Raw genomic sequence first — 26577 nt, forward strand, 5'->3', positions numbered from 1 at the left:
CGGCGGCGGCGGCCGGGCCGGAGCCCGGCGCTCCGGCCGAGGAGGCGGCGGTGGTGTGGAGCCCGGAGGTGGAGGTCTGCCTGTTCCACGCCATGCTGGGCCACAAGCCCGTAGGTGAGCGCGGGCCGCGGCCTCCGGGAGCGGTGGGGGCCGGGGAGGGGAGAGCGGCGGGCGGGGGGCTCCGAGAGGCTCCCCGGGCTGCGGCGGGGCCGATGGGGAGGGAGGGAGGGAGCGGCGGGCCCGCAGAGCCGCCCGGGCTGGGCCTGGACCGGCCCCCCGGTCCCTCAGGGACCTGCTGCCTCCCGCCTGCACTGAACCGCCGAGCGGGTCACACAGAAAGGGGCCGCAGCGGGCCGATGGCTCCGGCGGGGCCGTCCCAGAGCACAGGGCACAGGATTGCGGCCAAAAATGCTCTGGGATGTCTCCAGTGAGGGAGGCTCCACACCCGCTCCGTGCAGACCTGTTCCAGTGCTCACAGTAAAGGAGTTCTTCCTCCTGTTCAGATGGAGCTGCCTGTGCGTGCCTGCCCGTTACACCGAGCAGGGCCTGGTTCCACCTTCTTGGCACCCTGTCTTTAGATATTTATACACATTGACGAGGTCCCCTCTCAGTCGTTTCTTGTGGAGGCTGAACAGGCCCTGCTCCCTCTGCCTTTTCTCCTGAGAGCGGTGCTCCAGTCCCTTAATTCCCCTCCGCTGGATGTGCTCCAGGAGCTCCGTGTCTCTCCTGTACTGGACACAGCACTGGGGAGACTTTCCTCCAGTTGTTTCTCACACAGCCCCTCTAAAAGCTCTGGCTGTGTGTCAGTGTTACCCACTGGAGCACCCTCAGCCCCCTCTGGAATAGCACCTGCAGTGCAGGGTGAAGGATCAGCCTGCCCAGATGCCGCCTGTAATGTCTGGATTCCTTATAACAACACAACACTTTTTAATGGTGTCATAACTAAATAAATAAATTTATGTACCGAAATCTATCTAGTAGGCATAAATAAAACTGCACTGAGTTCTTCCCCCCAGGTGTGAATCGCCATTTCCACATGATTTGCATCCGGGATAAATTCAGCCAGAATATCGGACGGCAGATTTCATCCAAGGTGATTTGGGACCATCTGAGCACCATGTATGATATGCAAGCTCTTGTGAGTATAAAGGGTTGATGCAGCCACGTGGCTATTTCGTAGAGTTCAGAAGTTTTGATAGACCAAAACCACTGGGTCTTTTGTACTTTTGTATCATACTGAGAATTACATGTCATTCTTTGGGTTGATGGGGTTTTCCCTGAATAAATATAGATTAGGTGGGAGACAATAAAACCTGCACTGGCTTGTGGGGGGTTTTTGTTTGTTTTTTGTTTGCCTAAACGCTGATCCAGCAAATGTTTACATAGATATATAAGTGTCACATGAAAAAGTTACAGTGTGTTTACTTAAGAAATTGCCAGGTTTGGGTTCCAGAAATGATCTCAAATGGTCCTAATTCATGACCTTGGGTAGCTTGACCTTAGTAATTAGTTTGACATCAGGAGCCTCCTGGTTCTCTAACATCTGAACTGTCTTGATAAGAATTATTTAGCTACTAATTGCATGTAAAACAGAACTGGAGATTGCATTTCTAAATTCCAATTAAAATTTTTACAAGTGACTCACAGAGACCATTCTTTTCTTTCTAAGCATGAATCCGAGATTCTTCCATTCCCTAACATAGAGAAGAATTTTGCTCTTCCTGATGAAATGATTCAAGAAGTGAGAGAAGGTAAGATGTGACAGCAGTCTCTGCTTCTTGTTTACTCTGATCTCATCCCAGAATGTTTAACAAAACTCTCCCCAAGAAAGAGTGTAAGATGTTGATCCAAGGCCATTCTTTCAGACTGGTGTGTTTGGTGCAGTGGGAAAAGGGAGCGTTAAACAGATACAAGTTTATCTCGTGAATTTTTAATCAACTGACTGAAGGAACTGTCAAGGAAAGGATCCCAGTTCTTGTGCTGTTCATATCCTTGTTACCAGCCTTTGTGATTGACCATTGCAGGAAAGAGACACCTTTGGTCAGGTTCCACACAGAATTTCTCAAATTCTTAAATATGAAGTAGATGGGATGCTAATGTAGCACAAACAGGTTCTATTTGTACTGTTTAAATCCTGCTTTGCTTTGCTGACACCAGTTTGCAGAATGAAGGCAAAATGTGGTTCCTTTAAAGGTGATTTGTAGCTTATTGTGGGGTTCCTGCACCTTGTTGAGATGGTTGTAATATTATATCAGACCATAACTTTGGTAAAATAGATGATCTGCACATTTTAAAATGTACAGGGGTATACTTACTGAAAAGCTGCAGTTTCAGTAGCAGGAGAAGCTTGCTTTTGGCCATGGGCTGTACCTTGTGCTGAAATAACTATCTCATTTTTAGGCTATTATTGTTTTTTCATATGGTTCATCTGTCTTGTTTTTAAAAGCATTACGGGTTTTTAATGCCCAGTGATAGATTTGCATGAGATTTTTTTTTTTCTGAAGTTGCATTAAAATTGATTGAAAACAAAGCCCATATGAAATGTTTAGAGGCTTTTTTATAGTTTCACAGTGCTTTCATTGCCCTGTGAAATCATCTCTTTGTGGTTTTACCTTCTTGGTGTATAACTGTGTGGATTTATCATGAGTGAGAGAGATTTGAAAAAACTCTCTGTATTGTTTAATCTAATAGAAATACGCAGGAGTTTGACAGAAATCTCAGGTTGGGCAGTGAAAGCTGGATTTTGAAAGTTTAGCTGTATGTGTGTTTGTTGATGCTGTTATCCAAGGTAGGAGTTAGGAAATTCAAGCATCTGCCAGAGGAACTTTTCCAAATTACTGCTGAATGTTGCACTGAATATGTGATTCTTTAAACGCATCTAACCATTGCTAACAATCCTTTCTGTAGGAAAAGTAATGATGGAAGAAGAAGTGAAAGAGGAAATTTTAAAAGAAGAGCTGGAAACGCATGCAGGTCCAGAAGAAGGTAATTTTGTAACTCTCTACTGTGTAATACGAGATTAAAAACCAACTGTAACGCTGAGAAATTAATGTTAAAATGTAAATCCCAAATACAGTGTACTTTGTGATTTGTACTCAGACTCAGCATGTGCTCATGCCAAGAATTAGAATAATTTAAGAATGCACAGAGTAAGCAGTTGCTTATCGAAAAGATTTCTTCTTTGCTCCTAATTCATCTGTGCAGGTTGTACAGCTTTGGAGATTTTTTGGTTTAATATGTACTTGACAAACCCCTGGGAGTCTGAAGGAATCTGAGGATCTCCGAGAGAAAGTTGGGTCCAGTTTTATTGAACCTAAATACTCTGTGAAAGGAACTTTGTAGTCATGGGGGAAATAGGGTGTATAAATCAAAAAAGACTGTAAAATTGTGTACTTAAATGGGAAGGCGGGCAGAGTTTATTTTATTTTATTTTATTCTCATTATCTTGCTTCTTTTAAATAAAAGGCTTGTTTTCCTAACACTTTGCTGTAGAACAAGTCAGATGTGAACAGTAGAGATCCTGCTATTTACATTAACAGACCAAGCCAACTGCTAACTATATAATTTCATCATATTTATATCACTGAATAAGTGGTGTTTAAAGATTGTAATAAAAGATCTAAACATGTATTCAAAAATATATTAAATTTCACATTTTGGGTGTTCAGTTTTAATATCTACCAATGATACCAAATGTAATGACCGTTGCTGATTATAAATTCCATAGATTGGTCCTATGTTCTGTAAGTGTTCCTATTAAGTATTTTAATATTAAGTGCTGTTTAATTCCACTTAATGAATTCGATTTTTAGCCTGTGAAAATACATGCCTGTCTTTAAAGCAAATAATAAAAGCAAGATGTGCCTTTCTCAGAGAAGATTTTTCCTTTAGAAGTGAAAGTAATACCTAATGGTGGACAAATATGCTGAGAGTTGATTGTTTTTGAGAAGTTTTATGTAATATAAAGAAAATTTGATATCACTCTTGTTTGCCTTTGTGTGTGACTCTGATCTGGAATCATTACTTTGATCCTATTTCAGTTTTTGCACCCTCTGGAACTTTAGGAAAAGCAACTGAAAAGCCAAGCAGCAAAGAGAAAGAGAAAACTTCATCAGATTCTGGATCCAAAGAAGGATCTGATAAGAGGAAGCGCAACAGAGTCACTGAGAAGGTGTTAAATGCAAACAGTAACCCTTCCAGTCCCAGCGCCGCCAAACGCCGCAGGACGTAGAGCTGTGAGAGAGGAGTGACAGACTCTGGGCTGGGAGGGGGGAACAGCAAAAACAAGTCGCAGGATAGTTGCTACAGAAACTCTTTGAGGAAGGAAAAGATGCCTGAGCCAGGCGTTTGAAGAATCCCCACATCGGCTTTACACGCGCAAGACACTCTTGGCTGGTGTGTTCCCTGGCTGCCTTCTGGGGGCCTGGGGAGCAGGCTGGGAATGTGGAGAGTGGATGTAACAGTGCCAGTGGCTGCATTCCCAACCAGCAACACGCTCTGTGGCAGCACAGCTCATGAAACCCGTGCCCAGTGCAACACAGGGCCTTGGATCAGCAAAAGCAAAGGCGATTCCTGTAAATCTGGGATTGTGTTTTCTGCCTTTGTTGCCATCTGTGAGTATCACAGACCATCTGTGGGTAGTGTTTTGGCCATTTCACTTGCTGCAAACATAGCACTTGTATCAAATGTCTCAATTTGTTGGTTCAGTACAACTAAAATTCTTTTAAATGCAGGTAACTACTGAGTTTAAGTGTTCTGTCGCTCTGTTGGCTGGAGGAACCTCATTTGACCCTTAGAGATGTAACATTTTTCAATCTTTCTAAGTTTATATGCCATAAGTGAAGTGAAAATTGTAATGCCCCTAGCCAGAATAATTAATAAGTGTCCTAAATAAAATATCTGGAGATGTCACATTGTTTTGTAAGGGATCAGTTGAGCTGTGCATGAACCTGGAGGTGTTGCTTCATCCATTTGTAATACACTAGTGTAAAACAGTGGGGTTTGTACTTAATTATTTATTTTTTTAAAGCAGTTTTAGTAGATGTAAATGGAATTGGTTTTCCAAAATGTTCATTTTGTTCTACAGCTGAAGAACCTTACTGACATTGTAATGCTTATCTTTTATATGCTAGGGTATTGAGATTTGATATTTTTGTGCTGTGAGAAGATGGACCACAGTCAACAAACACCTGTTACATGGTGAATGAAGCAGGTTGAAATGGTACTGAATTTGTTTCATTATATTAACTACCAGTTAATAAAAGGAAGAATTACTTCTTAATCTGTCAGTATTGCCTTCAAGGTGAGGCACTAGGAGTCTACTACTTTTTGCTTTTATTCTAGGTACGTAGCCAAGTTCTTGTCTGCCTTATTTTCTTCTCTTGTTTTATACCAAGAATAAATTTGACTTGTTTTTATTTTACTAAATGGTAATTGTTGTGTGACTTGATTAAAATCTGGCCCAATTTATTTTGGAACTTATTTAGGTACCTTGTGCCTTTAGTGGCATTGGTCAAAGTGCCTACCTGGGGGTTTAGGTTTGGCTTTTTTTACTAACTTTGTCTGTATGAACCCTCTTATTTCTGTATGATATTTGATAAAAAATCCTGGCCTGCTGAACACAATAGATAAGTTGCTGCAAGCTTCCAAACTTGAGGATTTACCAGAAGGTACAATTATCATGAATTCAGTGCTTTAATCCTTGCAGAAGGTCCGGTGAGATGCCACCAACTGGAGAGCTCCTTGGAGCTCTGGTTTGTGGGAGAGGTGCTGTAGGACCCTCAGAGGTTTTCTGGGCAGGTGGGAAATGACCTTTTATAACCTTATGTGAGGAAGCTCCCGATTTTAATGTTGAAAACCAACTTATTCAGTACGATCAAGTTCCTAGAGGTTGTAATCACACGTCACTTACAGATCTGTCACCCAGTGAGTGCCCAAAGGTGAATGAATGCCTCTCTTAAGTTCTGCTATTCCTGTAAGAAACTTTGTCATGATCTATGCAGATTTTGGCCGTGAAGTGCAGATTCTGTAACTCTCAAGTCTCACGGCCCTGTGGGTGTAAATCCAACTCCTCCAGGTGATACCATTCCAAAATGTTTGCTCTGCCAGTGACATGTTTTTATAGCTCAAAGTAGAATTGTGTCGACAACAACGTGTACTGGTGCGACCTCTCAGCACCAACCTCGTAGCAGGGAAAGCCCACTTGGGATTTCACGCTCAGTCCCGAAACGCAGATTTTTTTAGGAATTCTCTGGACGTGAAGTTGGGTATTGACAAACGTAAATGTAAATTTAAATGCTTTAAATGACCCTAGCGCCTCCGCGCTTTGCCTTGCTCCCCAGGTTCCTTGGGAATATTGCTCTTTCGCTCATTTTCCAGCAGGATGACCATCTCCCCATCCCCAGGCGCTCCCGGATCCCGGCGGGGGAAGGAGGGAAGCTCCCGGTGCCACCGGGACCGGTGCGGGCGGGCGCAGGAAGGGGGCGGGGCCTGCGCTCGCTTCCGTTCCCCCCCCACGCGGCCGTGCTTTGTGCGCGCGGGCGGGCGGAGGCCCCGCCGCCCTTTGCCCGTCCCTTTCGCTTTCTCTTTCCGTGCCCCGCCGCGCTCCATGGCTTTCTCGTACTCGGACCGGCTCTGGGAGGAGGTGGGCAAGCCGGAGGACTACGACTCCACCTGGGAGGGAGAGGAAGAGGAGGACGAGGAGGAGGAGGATGGCGGCGGAGGCGAAGCGGAGGGAGCGGAGGCGGCAGCCGGGGAGGAGCCGCAGGATGCGGGGGAGCAGCCGGGGTCGGGCAAGGAGCGAGACTGCCGGGTGGGTGCGGGGGTCCCCGGGGCGCGGGATGGGCTGAGGGACCCCCTTCCCTTGTTCTCTCCCGGAGCACTTTCCCCTGTTCCCCCCGTGCGGAGCCGCCGCATCCCTCGGGAGTCCCCGCATCCCTCGGGGCTGTCCCAGGTGCGCTCACCTGTGTGAGTGATGTTGTTCCTGCCTTCTGGGCTCCGCTCTCAGGTACTTGATTTACTAAAAAGAACTGGGGCAGCTTGAAATACTTACTACAAGTCAAAGGGGTTTTGCCCTGGCAGCGCTGCCTGGGCATGTACTTTGTCCCCATCTCGATGGCGCAAATCCTCAGGGAGAGGGGACAGGGATGGGGATGGCAGAGGGATGCTGTGACTTCACGGCCCCTTAATATCCGTTAGGCTGCCATGAGCTGGGTTTTAATATTTTCCCCCACCATTCCCTGTGGTCTGGGTACTTTATCCCATAAATAGAGGTTCTGTTTTCTGTATGTCACCTGCCTGTTCACCACATGGATGTGACATTATGGCATTACTGTTCTCCTTGCTTTTAAGTTTTTGGTTGGTATCTTCAGCCTTTGTATGGTGGCCTTCCTTCTGCTCTTTGATGCTATTAATAAAATGCCATTCCATAAAATCTGCTCAGTTTTAAAAATGAGCTGTAATTTTTGATTTCTTTTAGACATGTTTTATTTTCTAAGGGATGTGTTTAGAGCAACTCTGAAAACAACAAAATGCACACTCTTTTAAAAACTAGAGGTACATGTGCAGTTATGAGTGAGGTGCTGCGAAACATGAGCACCCGTGCCTGGTGCCTTAAAATAATGTTTAGTTGGAAGAAAAGGAACTTTTTAGTCTTATCTGAGGTCCCTGTTTTTAGCATCAGTGTTTTTCAGTTTGACATTGAGTGTCAGTAGTTTCTTCTCCAGCATTACTTTGGTAAATGCAAACCTGTTTCTTTTTCAGTATTTCCTGTCAGTCAAAACTACAGCCCTTTGACTCCTCCCCTTTTAGGGAAAAGGAAACTAATTCTTCACTCGAGTTTCGTTTCAAGCAACTCTTCCCTTCTCTTAGAATATAAATAGGCAGATAAAGCTATCCAATGGATACACTTTTAAAGGAGTTTAATATTAAACTTTATTTTTTTAATAAGCATTAAGATATTAAAATACCACTTTAAAAAAAATTCTCTGTGCACATGGAAAGGTGTTTTGGGTGGAGTAGCTGTAACAGTGAATGGAGGAGGCAGGGTTTTCCTTTGAAGTATTTTATAGTGTTGGAGAGCATGCTGTCAACTTTGTTTTGTGCATGGCTGGAGTTCACAAGTTTTAATAACTCCAGAACATTCAGGTTGTTCTGTTTGCGTGTGTTTGTTCTTCAGTTGTTGTTTTTTTTTTTATTTAGAGCAGCTCTGGATTGTGACAACTGTAAAAGCAAGGACCATTTTTTAACTCCAGTGGGTGGACTTTTCCAGCTTTGCCTTACAGAGGAGGATGTTGTCCCTGAGACTTATGGCCCCTGGAATACTGTTCTGCATTTTTCAAGAGGAGCTCTTCCTTCAGTGATGAATGTGTAGTTACCTCTGTCTGACAGTGCCTTGAAAAATTATAAGGGCAGTGAGAACGAATGTTCAAAGAAACAGTAAATCTTCTGCTATCCATTTGTGCCTTTACAGCCTGTTAAAGGCATGAATCAGTTTCCAAAACTAGTTCCTACTTCTGCTTATTTTGCACTAATTCTCATTCTTCTCCCCTCAGTCTAGATGGTATTCTTTCTGGCAGAAGCTGCTAGTGTTTTTATTCAGTACTGAGGTTAGAGTTTTTTATTATTATTTGCACTATGCGCTTTCAAAATCAACTGAAAGTTCTACTTTTATCTTTGCATTTCACTTGTCTCTGTAACTGCTCCATATTCACAGTCTGAGGTTCCTGCAGGTGTGTCTTTCCAGCTCTTTTGCCTTGCAGTGCCTTTAGCTTCTATGAGTGAGCTTTGAAAACTTTATGGTTTATGTTTATTTTAAGAATAAAGAGGCTGCTCTAATGCCCGAAGTTCATGTTTTAATAATAAATCCCATAGTTCTGCTTTCTCCTAAATTTCAGTCAACAAAAGGTTTCAGTTCCTCTTCTGGGGTTGTCATCTTTCTCATTGCAGTGCCTGGTTCACAATCCACACCTTCTTTCATCCCTTTTGGTTACAACTGGTTTCCAGCTGATTTCTCAGCCCAGTCCTGTTTGTGTTCCCCTCTCCTTGCTGTGTTCTCTGCTTCCCTCAGTCTTTGAACACTGATGCATGTTCTGCCTCCAGGTTTGGAGGGTGAAACCCACTTAGGTTTCCTGGCAGTGTTGTGAGACATAAAGGGGATTGATTTATACCTGCAAGTTTCAGCCTTGCTGTTTAGTTTGTGTTTCTTACCTGGAAAGAAGGAAGGTTCTGTTCCTGTGTGACTTAAATAGAAGTTTATAGAGACCCAGAAGCAACACCTACTTGGAGGACCAAAGCTGAGTTTTGCTCTCTTTGCTTCCTCATCTTGTTCTCTTTGTTGCTGGGCTCCAGAATGCCTTTTCCTGGGTCTAGCTTCTTTCTGGACAAGCCTTACAGCCCCTTGCACCATGGCATTGCATCTGGCTCTGTGGCTACACTGGCTCTTCAGCAAACCAGTTATTTTCTAAAGTGGGATCCAGTCTGCTTTTATCCTGTCCCACCTGACTGCGTTCAAGGATGTTATTTTAGAACCTTAAGTGTAAAGAATATCTGGAAATAGAATATTAATAATTGATTATATTAAAACCATGCTTTAGTTAATTCCGTGTAGCAGTCAACAGGGCAAGTGAATGGGTGACTTCATTACAACAAGATGTTAAAAAATGTAGTCCAGTTCCAGCCTTAATTATTAATGAACCAAGGATCATTGTTAATTAGGAAGTGGTTTTTTCTCTGTGCAAGTGAGGTTACAAAATACCAAATGAGGTTATAAAATAACTAGGGAGAGTTTTTGCTGCTTCTTTCTTTTAAGTTCCTTACAGTGCTTATTTTGCAAGAGTTTGCACATCTCATCCCCATTTCCCAGCATTCTTGTTCTTGCTGTGAGCTGGCATTGAACAGACTGACTGTGCTGTGTTTCGCTTTGGGGGCCCCTTTATTCATGAGCAGTCTTGTTCATTTTGGTGGTTCTAAATTGACACAACACTGTTAAGTGCTTTCATGGTTTGGGACAAGATGATTCAGCACTCGGCAAGATTAAACCTGTCTGTGTTGCTTTGAAGTGTAACAAATTCTCTTATCACTGAAGTAATCCACTGCAAAAAATAGATAAGTAAAAATCTATATGTATATAGTTCAGTTAAAATGCATTTTAAACTAAGTCATACTTGCAACTTCTATTTCCACAAATTTCAGAGGAACAAATGAAGCTGTTCTTTTGTGATTTCTGTCTAAATGTGACAGTTGAAATGAATCTAGCACATCTGTGTAGTGAGGAGAACCTGGCACCTGATTGTGTGGCACCACAGGTTTTTCTCTGTAGCAATTTAAATTATGAATAATATGAAGTGAATTCAGCTGTAACTAGATAAATCTGTCACTTGGCAACTAATAGGGATCATGTGAGTCATCACTGTGGGTATTCTCATTTTGTATCTATTTTTTATTTTATTAGTGAAGTTTGGTTTCAAAATGTTCCAACTAAATGCTTTTTATTTGTAGGAGCAAAGCTCGAATTCATCACGGCTGTCTCAGGTAAGTTTGGTTACATGGAAAAAATGAGTAATAATTAAGATGATGATTGGAACAGAAGTCCAATAAAGTAAATATCTAATGTGATCATGTAGCTCTGTTATTGTTTGCTGTCTAGATCAGCATGATGTTTAATCAGCAAGGCTGATCTCGAGCATAAAGCAAAGATGAATAAAACTTTTTATTTCAGTAATGTCTACAGGGAATGAGAATCTTGAATTCCAGGGATATTTCTACATCTTAAATTCTCTAATTTTAAAGTCTGGCCTCTCTTCACTAGGGTTTATAGCAACTCAGATTTTCTTTTAAAATCTTTTAGTTAAGGGGAGAAAATGACATTTTACTATTTGGGATTTCCAGCTAGTTCTAACCATTTCCGTTAAGCAAACCCAACTGGGATACAAGATAGGCATAAAAATGAAAACCTTGATTGATAAGACTAGAAGGGAAAAGAAGTGTTTTGGTTAAAGGATAAGGCATGAACTTCTTTTAGTCCGAAGTCAGGAATGCAGAGAAATGACAACAGTGACAGTCTGGCTGGTTTTGGGGGTGCTGGGAGTGCAGAGTGCAGGGCACATGTGTGAGAGATGCTGAATTCAGTCAGTGGGTGATTTTTTTTTGCAGAAAATGGCTTTATTGTGAATCTCTGATGTGTCTCTTTTCTGCAGTTCAACTGGAGGCGCAGCTGCCTTGCGGCCAAAGACCTGCAGAGATACAGACACCACTACCCAGTACGTGCTCAGGGATGGGGAACCAGCTCCTGGGGCTCCTCCTCATCCCTTCCTACCTTTAGGAACACTTTCTAGATTTGGGAACACCCTTTTTGCCTTTACATTTACAGAACCTTTGAAGGATTCATTTGTGAGGGGGAAGGGATGATGTGGGTGCGTCAGAAACAAGCTGTTACTTCCCAAAACACGTTTCGAGGATTTAGCTTGAGAACATTTATGAAATATGAGGGAAAGCAAGGAGAAATGTTGAAGTGAGTATTGCCTTTGAAAAGATTGCTGCTTGTTGATTTCTTGTTCTCACCTCCAGGGTTTGAAAGAATCAGAAAATGAGGATGAAGAAGAGATGTGGAACTTAAGCTTTTATAAAAATGAGATTTCTTTTATGCCCCAGGGTGAGTACGTTGTGTGGTGGCTGTTTGATGCAATCTGCTGTAGCTGCTTGAATTGGTGAAAGAGCAGCTTCATCCACATGGGACAGCTAATAAAAACCAAACCAACCAAAACATGAGACCAAAACAAAAACACCACCCAAAACAAAACAAACAAAAAAGCCATCAACATTTCAATTTCAAAACGTCCTTGTTCCTGCTGTATTTTCCTTCATTTTCTGCTTGGTGGTAGAAAACTAAGGTATTTTTCTGGCTTACCAGGTTGTCTAGTTAGAGAAGCTAATGCCTGTGTGCAAACACCTGGGTCTGGGTAATGAGCCACCTGGGGTGATTGGCTGACTTTAATTTTAATTTGGTGTGGTTTCTTGCCTGACCTTTTCCTTTTCCTTTTCCTTTTAGGTATGCCTATCGAAGATCTGCTTTCACGTTGGTGGGACGACTATGAAACTCTGGAATATAACCATTCTTATATACAGTGGTAAACTGTCCACAGGAACAGAGTGCCTCTCTTTAGTTGTGCCTCTTTTAAGTGTCAGGTGTATCTGTGTTCCTGAAAACAGCTTCACAAAAGGCCCAGCATCACTCTTGATGAACCTTTGTCCACTTTAGCTTCATTGAGTTGTATTCTTCTGGAAGCAATGCAGTGGAAGTCCTGAAGGCCCTGGGTTTCCAGTGCAGCTGTGGCAGTAGAGCTCAGTTATGCCTTCGAGCACCTGCAGAACAAAGTTAGGGCAAGGAGAGAGATCCAGATAAGCAAAATGTGTTGCTGTTATTGATGTAGACAATGCTTTTATGGGAGGGATTTATTTCTCATATAGTAAAACTACTTCCATGCCCGTAGGGATGTGAGGTCTCCAAGAGGTGCCTGTGTGGTTGGATGTCATCTTTGCTCATCTGGGATTAAAATTTCTTTTGTTTCAGGCTGTTCCCTTTACGTGAACACGGGATGAACTGGCGTGCCAGGCCACTCACCTGTCAAGAAATCCAGGTATTTATTGAAAGCTTTTGTCTTTTTTTTTTTTTTTTTAGCTCTGAAGTATGTTAGGATTTTCCCTAAATGCCTTATATTTGAAGTTGAGTGGGATTTTTAGCTTCCTTGGGTCCCTGGTGTGCACAGAGCTCCATGTGAGGCAGTTGTCTGTCTTGTGTCTGCCAGTAGCTCCACCAGCAAATGAAATGCTTTAGTGACACAGTCAAACCTTGTTTAGAATTCAGGTGCCACTTAAGCTGGTGCAGGTGATTAGGGAACTACACCTTCTACTAATTGCTCTGTTTTGTTTTCAGGCCTTTAAGAGGTCCAAGGAAGTTATGGAAAGGTTTGTACGTGCTTATGAACTCATGCTGAGATTTTATGGAATCATTCTGGTCAACAAAGAAACTGGAGAACTTAAGAGAGCAGAAAACTGGGCTGACAGATTTGAAAACTTGAACAGGTAAGTCTCAGTTTATGCCATTGGTCATATACTGCACCCAGGCACTTCTTTGAGGGGGAAAAAAAAAAGTCCAAGTCGAGAAAATCCTCGGTCCTTGAGGAGTGAAGACTTTTGTTGATAAACATGTTATCTAGTGAGAGTACTTTTAGCTTTTATTCTGTTAAACTACAGAATAGGAATATTTCCGTCCCTGATTGTTTATAAAACTGCCTCAGTGTGTGTGTAAAGCGCCTTGAGTCCTTGTTTGAAAAGTGCTCTGCAAATGTGATGTTTTCATATTACTTCAGGTCTTGCAGAGATAATAATGTTCCTTCTGATTCTCGTACCCCTGATGATATTAAGAAGGGCTCTTAAAATGACTGGGCATAGTCACAAAAGAGAAAATAACTTGAAGATTGTCAAGTATTAAAATAAAAAAGGCAAAAAAAAAAAGCTATGTCTAGCCTAAGACATGAATTTTTGACAGCAGCCCTGCATGCCTGTGTTCCTAACACTACAGGCTTCCCCTGAAGGGTCTCTGTCAGGGACAGGATGTTAGGCTGCATGGACTTGTGTGTCTGACTCAGTATGGCAACTGTTATCTGCTGGTGGGTGATTCAGAAAGCCAAAACCTTTCCAAGCAGTTGAGATGATGAATTTTAGCATCTCAGGAAGGGCTTAGGAAGGTACTACTGAGGGCACACAGCAGCTACTTAAAACCTACCTGTGCTCCCATTTGCGTTGTCAAATATAGATCACAGTCAGTCAATGACAAAACATTTTGCAGGTACCCCAGAGGTTCACAGTGGCTTGTGAGATTTTCCCTTGACAGCTTTGCTTGTCTGTTCTGTTCAGGTGGGACCACAACAACCTGCGGATCACTCGCATCCTGAAGTGCCTGGGGGAGATGGGATACGAACGCCATCAGGTGCACTTGGTAAAGTTTTTCCTAACAGAAACTCTCGTTAAGGGGACGCTACCAAAAGTGAAGAGAAGTGCCTTGGATTACTTCCTGTTCACCATCAGAAGCAAACGGAGGAGGAGAGAACTAATCCACTACGCTTGGCAACACTTCAAACCTCAGGAGGACTTCGTGTGGGGGCCAAAGGAGAAACTCCAGAAGTACAGACCCCGCTCTGCCAAGCCACAGCTGCACCAAAAGGCTGAAGATAGACAGGAAACTCCTGGTAAAAAATGTGGTGATTCTGTGGGAAAGGGTCAGAACCGGTCTCCAGAGGCGGAACAGAAAGCTGGAGATGCTGCGAACTTGCAGCCTGAAGTGAGCGATGAAGATGTAAAAGAGAAGATAAGCAAATGTGTTCTGAAGGGAGGAGATGATGAAGAGGAGAAGGAAACTTCATCTGCCCAGCTGGAGGAAAAGGATTTAAACAGTGAGGCTGAAGAAGTGCAGGGTACAGCAGAGAACGACTGCACGAAGGAGAGCAAGAAGAGAAAACTGGATGCACATATGGCAGATGCTGAAAAGGTTGGACCACCGAAAAGCTCTACTGATATTGAAAACATTTCCCATAATCTGGGAGAATGTGCAATTAATGCAGAAATTCCCTCCTCAGGCCCACCCTCACAAGCAGAAGAGGACCAGGAAGCACTGAAAGAAGATGATGAGAGCACCAAAGGCTCAGCAGCGCCAGAGACCACTGATGCAGCTGTGAAACGGAGGAAAGTCGATAAAAGAACATCGAAAAACAAAACAGTCAACTTGGCCATAAACCTGAACATGGAGCCCTCAGCCTGTAGTGTCAAGGTTAATCCATCTGCTGCAAAATCTGAGGCTGAAAAAGAAAATGTCAGTGAGAAAAATGCAACTGTGGAAGTGAGAAATGAGAAGGGGGGGGGCAGTGATGCAGATGGTGAGGCAGTAAGACCCCTGGCTGGTTCCAGGCTCCCCAGGACTGGCTCTTCTTCTCCAAGAAGTGATGGCTGTGAGTTGAGTGGAGATCAAGGCACGGTGAGGAGTGATCAGCACAACTGCAACAGCACACTCCTGGGGGGTAAGAGTGAGGTAGATGGGGTAGAACAGCAGAAAAAGGCAGAAAACACAGACAAAAAAGGGCAAGCAGAACCCACAGACAAGAAACAAGCTCCAGAGAGTCTTGAGCAAAGCACGACACCCACTTGTCCTGAAGAAGACAATGCTGAGCTTGCAACACAAAAAGCTGAGAGCTCTGAGCATGCAGCAGAGCCTGGTGGAGAGCAGGGAGCAGCAGAGTGAGAGCAGCACAGCGAGTCCTCGAGCAAGGAGAGATGACACTGCCCCAGCTGCAGGGAACCAGCTTGGATAAGAGAAGTACATGGAAAAATAAACTTCCTTTGGGATGATCCAGGCTGGCCCCTGTCTCACTTTCACTCTGTCATGCTTTTTTTAATCATCTGTAGTAATTTCACAGAGATCCAGCTCTTGGTTACCCTAAAGAGGAAAACTTTAATTTAGTCATCTTCATGGACAGGCCTTGTCCTGTTTGTGGTTTTTATCTGATGTTCAGGGCTATCTTGGAGCAACGGGGATTTTTGCACTTTGCTTTGATTCTGGTATGTCCCTTCTGAAAGAGAAGAGGAAAAATAATCTCTTTTCTTGTTTGAAATAGTTAAGTATTTATTAAATACATGATTTTTAATGTAAGACAGCATGACCTAGTTTACCAGGCCTTTCTATGACCATGTAACTTCTGTTTGTTATTTTGAAAGGCTGTACCTGTCCAGGAGTTTTTTCCTGGAAAAAGTGCTGTTTCCCTAAAATAGATGAGTATCTGGATTTCCCGTGATGTCAGAGTGTAGCTGCCTCTATAAAGAAAGTAGGTTTGGCTTTAGACTGGGATAAAATGCGTAACCAAACATACCTCTGATCAGTATGAACTTTTGTGTAGATACTGTTCTGAGGTGCAAAGTGCTGAGTAATTTGTTCTCTTCATCCCCACAGAGGTTGCTTTGTAGTTCTTAGAGTTGTTAAGAATATGAGTTGTCTACTAGTTTCTAAGAGAAAAACCTTCAGATTTTGCATAAAACTCTAGAGCTGCTCTTCCCCAGGTTTTCCCACCACTTTTAGACCCTTTATTGTCTTCCACAGATATCAGTGTCCATGACTGGTTCAAAGGCCTTCCTTTCTCAGTTGCCAAAACAGCACAGATTTTTCCCACTGCATTTTTTTCAGCCTTTGCTGATAATTTGCCGTGGCCTGTGGGGCTCCTTTCTGCAGGCCCATTGCGTGAGGTCGGATGTGTCAGATCCAACCCATTTCCCAGTTAGGGCAGGATTGGTTTGCCGTTAATGGTCAGCGTGTCAGACAGTGAGGGCATGGCCGAGTGCAGCATGTCTGGAAACCACTGGGCTTTGTGGGGCAGTTAATTGAAGCTTTAATTGGAGGGGGTACGCTTGTCTGGTTCGTTTATTTACAGCCCTCAAGAATTCACTTTCAGACCTTGCCAGCTATTTGCCTGCATTAGTGTTCCTGACCTGCCTGTCAGCTGTTCTGCCTGACTTACACCATGTTCCACCGAGTCTGAAAGAGCATTAAACAGCTTAGCTCCTAAAAGTTGACAACGGGGACCTGTTTCATGAAGGAGGGGAAACCGTTCCCAACAGCCAGAAGGTCTGGACTTGCTGTTTGCTCAGATTGTTTGGTTTGGTTTGGTTTTGGGGTTCTTTGGTGCTGTTTGGTTGATGCAGCAGCCTGCGCAATGTTAATGTGTTTCCTCTCTCTGCTACAGTTCTTAAGAAGCTTCATCTTTCAAGGAATTTGATGGGTGACTTGCCTTCCCAGACTGTAGGTCCTGAGCCAGCATGCCACATACAAAGTCTGCAAGCTCAGCATCTCATGTTTGTGGTCACACACGTGCTGGAAAAAGGCTTTAATGGTTTTTAATTACTTTTTTTTTCTTCTTATGAATAAGTGGAGTTAAATAGCCAATAAGAATACACTTAACTACAGATACAAATACTTGAAGACGTTGAGTGAAAATTCTTTCCTAAGAGATTCCTAAGAATTGTTAATTGTGGCTTTTGTACAGATTTATAGTAATTTTCTTATTTAATGAAATTTCCATTGTGAATATGTGCTCAGTTGGGGCATAGATCATATATCTTGTTATGGTGAGGTTTGGTTTTGTGTTTAATGAGATTTCACTGTGAGCCCCAGCCTGGAGTGAGTGCTCAAACCAAACCCTTCCCTCTCATACCTGGTTTAGAGTTTTGGCTGTAGGTGTGTGTGGTGAGTTCACAAGATGTTTCCCAGCACTCAGAGTTGTATCACAGAGTCTGTTATGTTAATTCCCCTATTAAAGCATGACTTTATTGCATACCAGTTTCCACTTACTTTTTTTTCATCTTTGAGGGCAGGATGTGACCATGTATTTACCCCACACCACCCACCCCTCCTGTGCTGTGGTCCCCTCCAATAAGTGGGTGCAGGGGGCTGCCCAGCATTCCCAAGCAGAGCTCTGCTGGGCTCACCATGAGACACATTTGCTGCTTGTTCCTTGGGGAGGTGATGCCCAGTCTTCCTCCAGCTCTGAAATATGCCCAGTGAATGTCTGTGGGATAAAGATACCCCCCCAAACTCCCTGCAATGGTTCTTATTTAATTATGTGCTTGGAAATCATAGAATCATGGAATGGTTTGGGTTGGAAGAAGCCTTAAAGCTCATCTCAGTCCACCCTCAGACACCTTCCACTAGACCAGGCTGCTCAGAGCCCCATCCAGCCGGGCCTCATGCTCCCAGGGATGAGGTGTCCCCATGTTTCAGTATGTTTTGGTAGGTCCTGACTTGCCTTTGTGCTGCCACCCTCCCACAGGTGTCCTGATGCTCTGTGGGGCAAACAAGGGCTTCACTTCAATCATCCCTTGGGGCTCCAGGCAGGAGGGCACCTGCCCAACCTGGCCATGGGGGTTCAGTCCAGTGGGTCTTTTCAGGACACAGGTACAGGGTTGTCTGTGTGGTAAAATGATTTCTGTGAGTCACTGTGTCCCTTCAGCTGTGCTGCCTGGGGATGTGGAATGAGAGGATAACTGGGTGTCCTCTTGTTCCACGGGCTGGGCTTGAAGGTCAGCAAACTCCATGTGCAGCAGCCCTCCAAGCCCAAGCTTGCTCTGAGTGAGGTGTGGCCAAGGAATTTAGATCTCCTCTGCCTTCTGTCCTGCCATCAGTTGGCCTCGTGGGGAGGAGGAGGCACAAGCTGTGCAAAGCAGTTTGTGGGACTGCACTGCTCTCCCTCTCTGGGGTTTGTGGTGTCCAGTAAAGCATTCCAGTTACTTTGAAGCCATCAGAAGCCATACAGACACACGGTCCCTTTCTGCCCCCAGCTGCCTATTCCACAAAATCTTGTAGGAATTTTGTAAATCTTTGAGTTCCTTATCCCCCTGTCAAGGTCAGTGGAATATTGACTGCTGGGGACCTGGACACACACTGTGTGCTCATACAAACCTCCTGGCAAGGGATACCAAACTGAAACCTGGTATTTCATTCTTAAACTTTGCTTTTCCACTTCTGCTCTCGTCTTCTTAACCAACTGAGCTGTGTCATTTCAGTTCTGATGAATCTTGCCCCATTCTTCTCCACTTCCAAGCCCTGCTTTGGATGAAATTGTCTTTAAATGATAAAAGGAAGCATGAATCTATTTACAGAAGATACATCTCCGTGAATATATTGGCATTTGGGATCACCTATCTGGGAATGGTTCTCCTGTTCCTTGCTTCCAGTATTTCAGATATTTTCTGTGGCTTTGAGAATGTTTCTCTTTTTTCTGTCCTCCTTGTATGTGTCTGTGATTATCTGTTTTCTGATCAGGATTCATCACTTTTCCAAGAAATCATTTGTTGTTCTTCAGATCACTCTAAAAAAACCCAAACGAGATGTGAGTAACAAACTAACAAAGCACCTTGTGAAGCAGTAAGGGCATTTCTCTGTGGTGATCTTGCACTCATTACAGGTACATTAATGTCTCTTCTGAAGTTAGGTGGCCTCAGGCACTGAATAACTCACTCTGTGTTGCTTTTAACCTGTCCAGCCCAGAGGTGGTGATGGGCTTTGAGAAATGCCCTGGGTGAGACCTGAGGAACAGCTTTACATCTCCAGCTGGAGCAGCCCAGTTTTGCTCCTGTGTCATGTCTCCCAATCCAGCTCTTCCATAGGCTCCTCTCCCCTTGCTGGACCCTGGGGCTGCCCAGCAGGGCATGAATGAGAGCTGCTCTGGCTGCCTGCTGCTCCCCCTCCCTCTCCCACCTTCTCCTGAAACCTCCTCTCCTCCAGGCTCAGCCCCTCTTGCCTTGCTCCCGAGCTCTGCCCCTCCAGCTGGAGCCACAGGTTTATCTGGAGGCAAGGAGTCTGCTCTGTAAGCTGAGACCCAGGAGGAGGAGGGATCTGCTGGACCCTGGAGGAGAAAGGGTTTAGCTGCCCGGGAGGAACAGAGAGAGGCAGAGCCTGGGCACCATGGCCGGATTCTCCACTCTTGGGCTCCTCTCCCTGTGTCAGTTTTTAGTCACAGCATCAGCTCAGGTGAGAAACCTCATTTGTGTCTTATGCTCGAGAAAAAACCTGCAAGGGTAAAAGAGAGTGTATGTTGTGCCTGTGGGGTGAAATGTGGCAATAGGCAGATTATTAGTCTAAAGTTTATTAAAAATGTGCGTCTGGGTTTGTACCTGTGTGGGTCAGTGTAAAAACCACTGCTTTATATTCCCATGAAAGTGTTGTCTTCCCATTCAAGACTGCAGTTATGAGAGAGAAAGCCTTGGGAGAGGGGGAGACCTGTGGATGTAAGAGAAACAGTTTTCTTTTACACTGAAGTAACAGGTATTCAGTGAGACTGATCTGATCTGATCTGGGTCTTTATTTGAATCAGAATCTCTTATTTATTCCTTCAATCAATTTTCAAGTTTTACACTTATAAAGCAGGATATTTAACTCCATTCACTTTGGACGTGGAGCTGTATTAAACTTCCCTGTCTGGTGTTAATATTGTTGTGTGGGGAAGTGACTCCTCGGTGAGGTTTTTCATTATTAGTGAGGAATTTTTGCAGCCTGGCTTGGGAATTCAGAGCTGCCCTCATCTGCTGCAAGCAGAGCTACTTCTACAATGAAACCTTTGTTCCCTAAAGCTACAGCAAGTTACTCTCTGGAGCCCTCTCCATACAGAAGTCATTTATTGGACTTTTTTTTCCTTTCCCCACCTTTCCAAAATCCCACATTTTCAAACGGCATCCTGCTCAGAGAGGAGACTTTCCCTTTCTCCTCCTGTCTTCGTTGGTGTCTGCCTGGCTTTTCCATCACCCCATCAGCCTGGGACTATAAATTAATTATTACTGCCAAGCACTTGGCCCCTATGTTCTGTGGGCTTTGCATTTCCCCCATGCCCAAACCAGAACGTGCTGTGGGCAGGGAGAACCATACGACCAAACTCATTTGCTGCCCAGCGACCAGCTTTGATTCCCAGGATAAGCCACCAGTTAAACGAGCTGGGGAGCCCTGAGGATGTGCCCAGTCAAAAGAGGTTTTCCAAAAAGCATTGCAGAGCAATTCTGAGCCCACCCTGGCTGGCAGGGGACCCTGAGGGAGGGAGGGTCAGTGCAGATTTAGGTTTAAGCTGTAGGACTTGGCTGTTGCTTTCTGATCCAGCCCATGTGTTTCTTCTGATGCAAAAACAAACTCTTGTCTCTCCTTTTCCCCTAGTCCCTTCAGAGAGTAGGACCACAAGGCCCTCCTGGACCACGAGGACCCCCTGGACCGTCTGGCAAGGACGGCATTGATGTGAGTGAGGCGTGGCGGGGGCAGGCTCAGGGTGAGGGGTGGGGCAGAGGCAGAGCCAAACGGAGCAGAGAAGCTGCTCTTGTTCTTCTTTGGACATCCTTCAGGGCTGGGCAGACCTGGAGAACCAGCCTCCTCATAAGAGACCTTGTTTTGCAAGAGCCAGAACAGCGAGTGGAGGTGCTGAGTGGCCTCAGGTTCTTTTCAGGATAAATCCCCTTCTCAAGGGAGAGCTCAGGGGTTCATGACCCTGCCTGCAAAGTAGAATATTTCTCTTTTGTTGTTAGGATCTGTGTAGGGTTGAGTGCAGGGGTACAGTGTGTGCTGGGGTTACTGCACGTTCAGTAGTTCAGAGAGAGGTTTATGTGATGCCTCAGAGCATCCACATTTCTAGAGAGGCTACAAGAAAGTCAAATATGAAGCACTGGACACTGCTCTTTTATTTTATGTCAACATTTTCAGCATGGTTATCCCTAATTTTGGTGCAAGAGATGTCAGGATTTGGCTCGTGTGTTGCCGGACATGAGTTTATAGTCGCCCAAAAGGCAACTGAAATGGACAACCTTTGTCTCAGCAGGCAGCTCCTTACAGTACCTCCTCTAGAGGTAGAAGACCACCTACCCCAGCACTTAATGGAGGAGAAAAGCTTGTTCTGCTAATTTTCATTGAGGTTTCCATAGAAATGAAAAATACTGTTTCCATATATCTGTTGGATAAGGACTGAATTGTGCTCTGTAGTTGGAAGTGGATAAAATGAGTATCAGAGGGACACCTTCAACAAGACCACATCAAATGCGAAAGTCTGGGTTTCTGCTTCGATTTCCAGTCTGAGTAGTGCTTGTCTGAGCTGCTTATGGATTAGTTCAGGGTTTTTTAAAGCTGGTCTGAAGTACATTTATGGACATTGGGCCTTTAAGCAACCTTGAAAAAAATCTATTCATTCCATGCAGGTCATTTTCTTTTGGATAAGGAGGTTAAAAAAAAAAAGATGTTTGAGTTCCCTGGAATCTGGTGAACAAGGAGTGTTTGTGTCTGCAGTGGTGAGCTTTCCCAGTGGCTCTGTAAGCCAGGCTGGTCTGAAGAGAGAACCTCATTGATTTCCAACCGGTCTCTCCAAGTGTCCTTTCAGCTAACAGAGGCTGTTTTACTGGGAATCTCACTCTGGTTTCATAGCATGAGAAGTTCAGAGCTGGTACCTTGACAGCTTCCACTGTTTTTCATGATGTGACAAAAGGCTTAAGGGGGTGCCCTGGAAGAGTGTAAAGGCCACGTGTTCCTGTTCACAGCAGTGAGCCTGTGGAGTCCCTGCAGCTGGGCATCCATGTGGCCAGTGAGTTTTGGGAAAGGCTGGCCGTGGTTCTGTATGGAGGGAAAAACAAGAGTTTGGGAAGGATGAAGCCCTTCTGACTTCAAGTTTCAACTTTTGCAGAGAGGCAATTGGAAAGAAACCTGTAGTTTTTCAGTTCCTACTTTCTACAGAGTATTTTGGACTTCAACTCTGGAACAGCACCAGCATCACTTCCGATAGCTCTTGGAAACAGGAGCCTTGGGAAATGCTGATCATGTGAACCTACACCCTTTTATCCACAACCAAAAGCTTTGGAAGGCTCCCTGTGGGACAGAACCACATAATATCTAATTAATGTGAAGAATGTTGTTCTAATAAATCAAACAGCTGGGTAAAGTACTTAAAGTGCAAAGTCCTGCAGTCCCAGTTTCAGCCTGGGGTTTTGGCTGTGCAGGAATACTCTCACATTTGAACAGACTTGAACTCCATCCCTCCTTTGGATATAGGATGTCAGGTGTCCTGTTCATGTGAGATGGTCTGGCTTCCCAGGGTCAGACACCAGGATGGTCCCTGTTATTCAACAAGGCACTGAGTCCTTTCAGGAACTGCATAGGAGAAGAAATACAGGGCTGTGGCTGGTGTTGAGCACAGTCACACAGCCTCCCCATTTAAGGGTTGCCCCTTTTTTGTCTGTACCCTCCAAAAAAATGATGGAATAAAAAATCCAACACTGCTCTGCATTTTCCTAGCGCTACTTGGAGAGGATCATCTGGATCCTAAATGGCAGCATCAAATGTGCCACTGCAGAATGAAACCATTATTTTATTTCTTTTCTTTTGGCGATAAGACTTTTTTAAAATTGCAATCAGAAATTTTCTGGACTGTATCTGTGCAGCTTTCCTGAACTCTGTAAGCCACTCCAACCAGACCATCTTCACAGATGGCTTTGGATGAATGCAGTGTAGGAAGTGTTGCTGGGTGTCTCTGAGCTGGATGAGTGCTGCTGAGGTGTTCAGCCATCCCTTACCATCAGCTGTGAGCAGTGAGAGATGCAGAACATGCAGCTGAATTATTCAGGATGTTTCCTTGGATGAACCCCATCAGCACAGTTTCTCAAAGGTCCTGCTTTCATTCCTGCCTTTCAGTGGGAGCTGCAACATAAAGTCCCTCTGAAATATTTCATAACTGAAGCCTTTAACACGCTTCACATTTCAGACTCAGTAACAAGAAAAATGTCTCTCCCAAGAGTAGAAACAGCATGTTGTGATCAAAGGAATTAGTGGCAAGTTCCTGTGAATTATTTCTGGGGATGTAATTCCCCAAATTGCTAATAAGCAATTGTCACTTTTCAAAAATCAAGGATTTTTTTTTTTCTTCCCCTGCTTTCTTTCTCTTGGCTAGACTTGCTAAGAAACAGTAAACTTCCTTCTCTCTCACACAGCACCAGGAGAGCATTTCCTTTTGCTGACAACCTTTGCCTCTAATTCCCAGTGATCTGGCATTAGGGGTATAAACACTGAGTAGGCTTTTGATTCAGCTCTCTGAAGTCCTGGTGCTCCTGCAGAGTCCCCACAGGGGTCCACGATGGCAGGATCAAGGTTTAAGATGGTCCCCAACAGCCTTTGCTGATGCTGTGACCTTGCTGTGCAGATCTGCCATCACACAGGCAAGAAAAAATTGCAAGGGGCTGGCAACCTCAGGTGATGGAGAAGGGAGTAAACCACCTCTGCTGCCATTTCCAGATGCCCTTTTATTTCAAAAGAAGTGCTCCTTTCATCTCCTCACCAAAGGACCTTCCCCACCTATGATACTGATAACTATTTATGGAAAAGCTGTAGGCAAAGGGTAGTGAAGGAGTTGCTTCAGCAAGACAGAGCATAAAGATCCTTCTGTTCAGGGACCCTCTGGTCAGTCCCCCTCTGCAGTACATAAATCCTTGCCTGAGCAACTCAAGGCAGCCAGTCTGGAAAGATTTGCCCACAGACTTCACAGTAAATATAGAAACATGCTATAAATTCCACAGCTTTGCATCCCGCCTCCTGGCTCCTAATTACCAGGGCCATGGTGGGATGGTGTTATTTCCAGCCTTGCTCTGTTAATAACCACCCATTTTCCATATAGATTTTCTTCTTCCAGGATATCAACATGCCCCTTCCCCTCTGCTCACCCACAATCCCTGAGCCTCTCACAATGCTCAGTGCACTTATCCTAAAGCCAGGAGGGCAGGGTACCATCTAGGCTGGGACACAAAGTGATTTTCTGTGGGATGAGTTGGGAAACCAGCTCCAGTGAAGCTTCTGCTGTTTACAAATGTTTCCTTCTTTTGGGGGACTAACAATAAAATACAGATATCTCATTATCTGGGGTCTGAATGATGTTGCAGCTGATTGAGCTAGAAGTGATTAAAGACTTTTAAAATACCATCTCCCAAATGCCTTTAATGCTGTTCTTAAAAGTAGTTTTCCATTAGAATAGGGGGAAAAAATGAGTGCTTTTGAAATATCTTACAAAAATTGTATTTAATCAAGATTGTGCAATTGGATTAGGTGGAAATCAGTTGGGGGCTTTGTTCATTTGCTTTTCCTGCCCAGGTTTAGTCATATGAAGAAAATCATTATAGACAGTTTGTTCATTCTTCACTTTCTGGTAGTCCCCAGCTCCTGGTAGTACCACAGTTTCATACTGTGCCTGGGATACCTGGTGCTTATCCCTGTATCCCTCTGTTTTGTCAGGAAGGTGTTTGGAAGCTTTGATAGCCTCCAGCTTCCTCACTGCCCCACTTGCACACAACCCCAAGTGCAAATAACTTCTGTGTCTGGAAAAAGTTGGAGATCCTGGCACCATTGGAGAGCACTGGTTCTCCCTGGAAGGCTGAGGATGTGGATCTCACTAAATTTGCTGTTGTGGGTGTGGTAAGGGATATCCAGACTCATCCTGCCTAGGGGGTAGCAGGATTTTAGAGCATCAGCTCCATCAGACTGAGAGTGGTAAATCTTGGAGTGAGCACAAAGGAAGATTTGAGCTCTGTGACAGTTGGGAAGAACACTGTTGGAAAAAGCCAGCAAAGAGAGTTTCTGCACTAACACTGACATCTTTTCTCTTTCATTTAGGGAGAACCAGGCCCTCCTGGTTTGCCAGGCCCACCAGTAAGTATTTTCTGGTAGATATTGACTTGTTCATCCTTTTGAGAGGGACACAGGGCATGAGCTGCCACTTCCTACCTCACTTTCCTCTTCACCTGCTGCAGAATTACCAGAAGGAGTACACAGGACTGGGGATGCTCAGCACTTGTCCAAGGGTCTAACACATTCTCCTACTTCATTGCTAACTGAGGATATAAATGAAATAAAATGAAAATTAAACAAATTAATGAAATAAATAAATGAAATAAATAATCTGGTGCAGCACCAGTATAATGAAACTGGCACCAAGCCAGGTATACATGGTTATTTTTGGCATTGGTCTGAGTCTGCTTCAGCCCCTCACTCTGCCAAGGGGTGCTCAAAATTGTACCTGCTGGCACAGCTTTGGCCAATTGCTACATCCCTTTCTAGCCCCTGCTGAGAACAGCTTATGAGTATGTGGAACTGAGCCAAAGCACTGAAATGAATTTAGGATTTGGATATGGATTCATCTCCTTTCATGGAATTCTTCCATGTTGCACGGTGTAAGATAAACACATCAACAAATGAGCTTCCCTCTTGTAGCCTGTATCAGTACATGCCACATTTCTCTTGTTATTATGTGGAAAATAATTGCCTGTTTATCTGATGTAGGGGCCAAAAGGTGCACCAGGGAAGCCTGGAGCAGCTGGTGAAGCTGGATTGCCTGGACTTCCTGGAGTGGATGTGAGTATTTAATCATCTTCTCTTAGGTGCTTTAAATATTTCACATAGGCACAAGTGTTTTCCTGAAGTGTCTCATCAACTTTTCTGTTTCTACTGGAGAAGTAAAATTGGTCCTGGATCTACATATATGTGTTGCATATCAGGAGTAATTTTAAGAGTTGAGGGCATCTCTTGATTGAATTAAGGAGTGTCAGAAAAATGTCGAGACACATAATTGACACTGTTTTGATTTTTTTTTTTTATTTTACAGGGTTTAACAGGAACTGATGGCCCACCTGGCCCAAATGGGCCTCCAGGAGACCGTGTGAGTACCACATTAGATCCTAAATACCTTTAAATGAACATTTTTCCTGATTGTACTGACAATTTTCTCATTCCTATGTAAACTGGTGACATTCAAGTCTTGATTCTGATGTAAACCCTTGCAGAACACTTGGACCCTTGAAATTAAGCCCCAGGTGGCTTTTCATTAGGCAGGGCATGAGACCCACCTTTCTTTCACATGGCCTTGAACAGGCTTGAGTTGCCTCAGTGTTGGGAGTACCAGTGCAGAACAACATCCAGTGATATTTCAAGTATCCAAAAAGTTTCTTGAAGCAGTCAACAGACTTAATTATGAAGTTTGTCAA

At 44.1% G+C, this 26577-nt stretch overlaps 3 protein-coding genes across 5 annotated transcripts in view; all 3 read left to right on the forward strand.

The window, feature by feature from the left end:
* Positions 1 to 2: 2 nt before the first annotated feature.
* On the forward strand, positions 3 to 5427 carry MRGBP (MRG domain binding protein; the record flags this gene model as incomplete). The annotated part of the gene is made up of 5 exons (XM_027646069.1): positions 3 to 114; positions 1017 to 1138; positions 1670 to 1751; positions 2908 to 2985; positions 4041 to 5427. Coding segments are annotated over 5 exons (585 nt in total), but the record flags the coding sequence as incomplete, so codon positions are not given.
* Positions 5428 to 6509: 1082 nt separating this feature from the next.
* Positions 6510 to 17372, forward strand: OGFR (opioid growth factor receptor). Of its 3 annotated transcripts, XM_027645757.1 has the most exons (9): positions 6510 to 6811; positions 8553 to 8606; positions 10498 to 10530; positions 11196 to 11258; positions 11566 to 11650; positions 12047 to 12125; positions 12569 to 12635; positions 12932 to 13080; positions 13915 to 17372. In XM_027645757.1, exons 1-9 carry the CDS (start codon positions 6608 to 6610, stop codon positions 15290 to 15292), a joined length of 2112 nt encoding a protein of 703 aa, XP_027501558.1. In that variant the 5' UTR covers positions 6510 to 6607; the 3' UTR covers positions 15293 to 17372. The 3 variants fall into 3 exon arrangements, with proteins under 3 accessions (XP_027501558.1, XP_027501559.1, XP_027501560.1); XM_027645758.1 differs by lacking the exon at positions 8553 to 8606; XM_027645759.1 differs by lacking the exons at positions 8553 to 8606; positions 10498 to 10530.
* A 2004-nt stretch (positions 17373 to 19376) lies between these two features.
* The window catches only part of COL9A3 (collagen type IX alpha 3 chain), a 35531-nt gene continuing 28330 nt past the window's right edge, over positions 19377 to 26577 (forward strand). The window contains exons 1-5 of the mRNA XM_027645761.1: positions 19377 to 19567; positions 20738 to 20815; positions 25211 to 25246; positions 25877 to 25948; positions 26199 to 26252. Of these exons, the coding sequence (XP_027501562.1) occupies positions 19502 to 19567; positions 20738 to 20815; positions 25211 to 25246; positions 25877 to 25948; positions 26199 to 26252 (306 nt within the window). The 5' untranslated portion in view covers positions 19377 to 19501. The remainder of the gene's footprint in view (positions 19568 to 20737; positions 20816 to 25210; positions 25247 to 25876; positions 25949 to 26198; positions 26253 to 26577) is intronic.

Source organism: Corapipo altera, unplaced genomic scaffold (assembly GCF_003945725.1).
Source record: "Corapipo altera isolate COAL_440 unplaced genomic scaffold, ASM394572v1 64, whole genome shotgun sequence".
NCBI lineage: Eukaryota > Metazoa > Chordata > Aves > Passeriformes > Pipridae > Corapipo > Corapipo altera.

Coding starts and splice junctions, on each gene's coding strand:
- OGFR (XM_027645757.1), top strand. CDS start 6,608: ATGGCTTTCTCGTACTCGGACCGGCTCTGGGAGGAGGTGGGCAAGCCG. Junction 12,126..12,568: donor AACCATTCTTATATACAGTG/GTAAACTGTCCA, acceptor CTTTTGTTTCAG/GCTGTTCCCTTTACGTGAAC. Junction 12,636..12,931: donor TCACCTGTCAAGAAATCCAG/GTATTTATTGAA, acceptor TTTTGTTTTCAG/GCCTTTAAGAGGTCCAAGGA.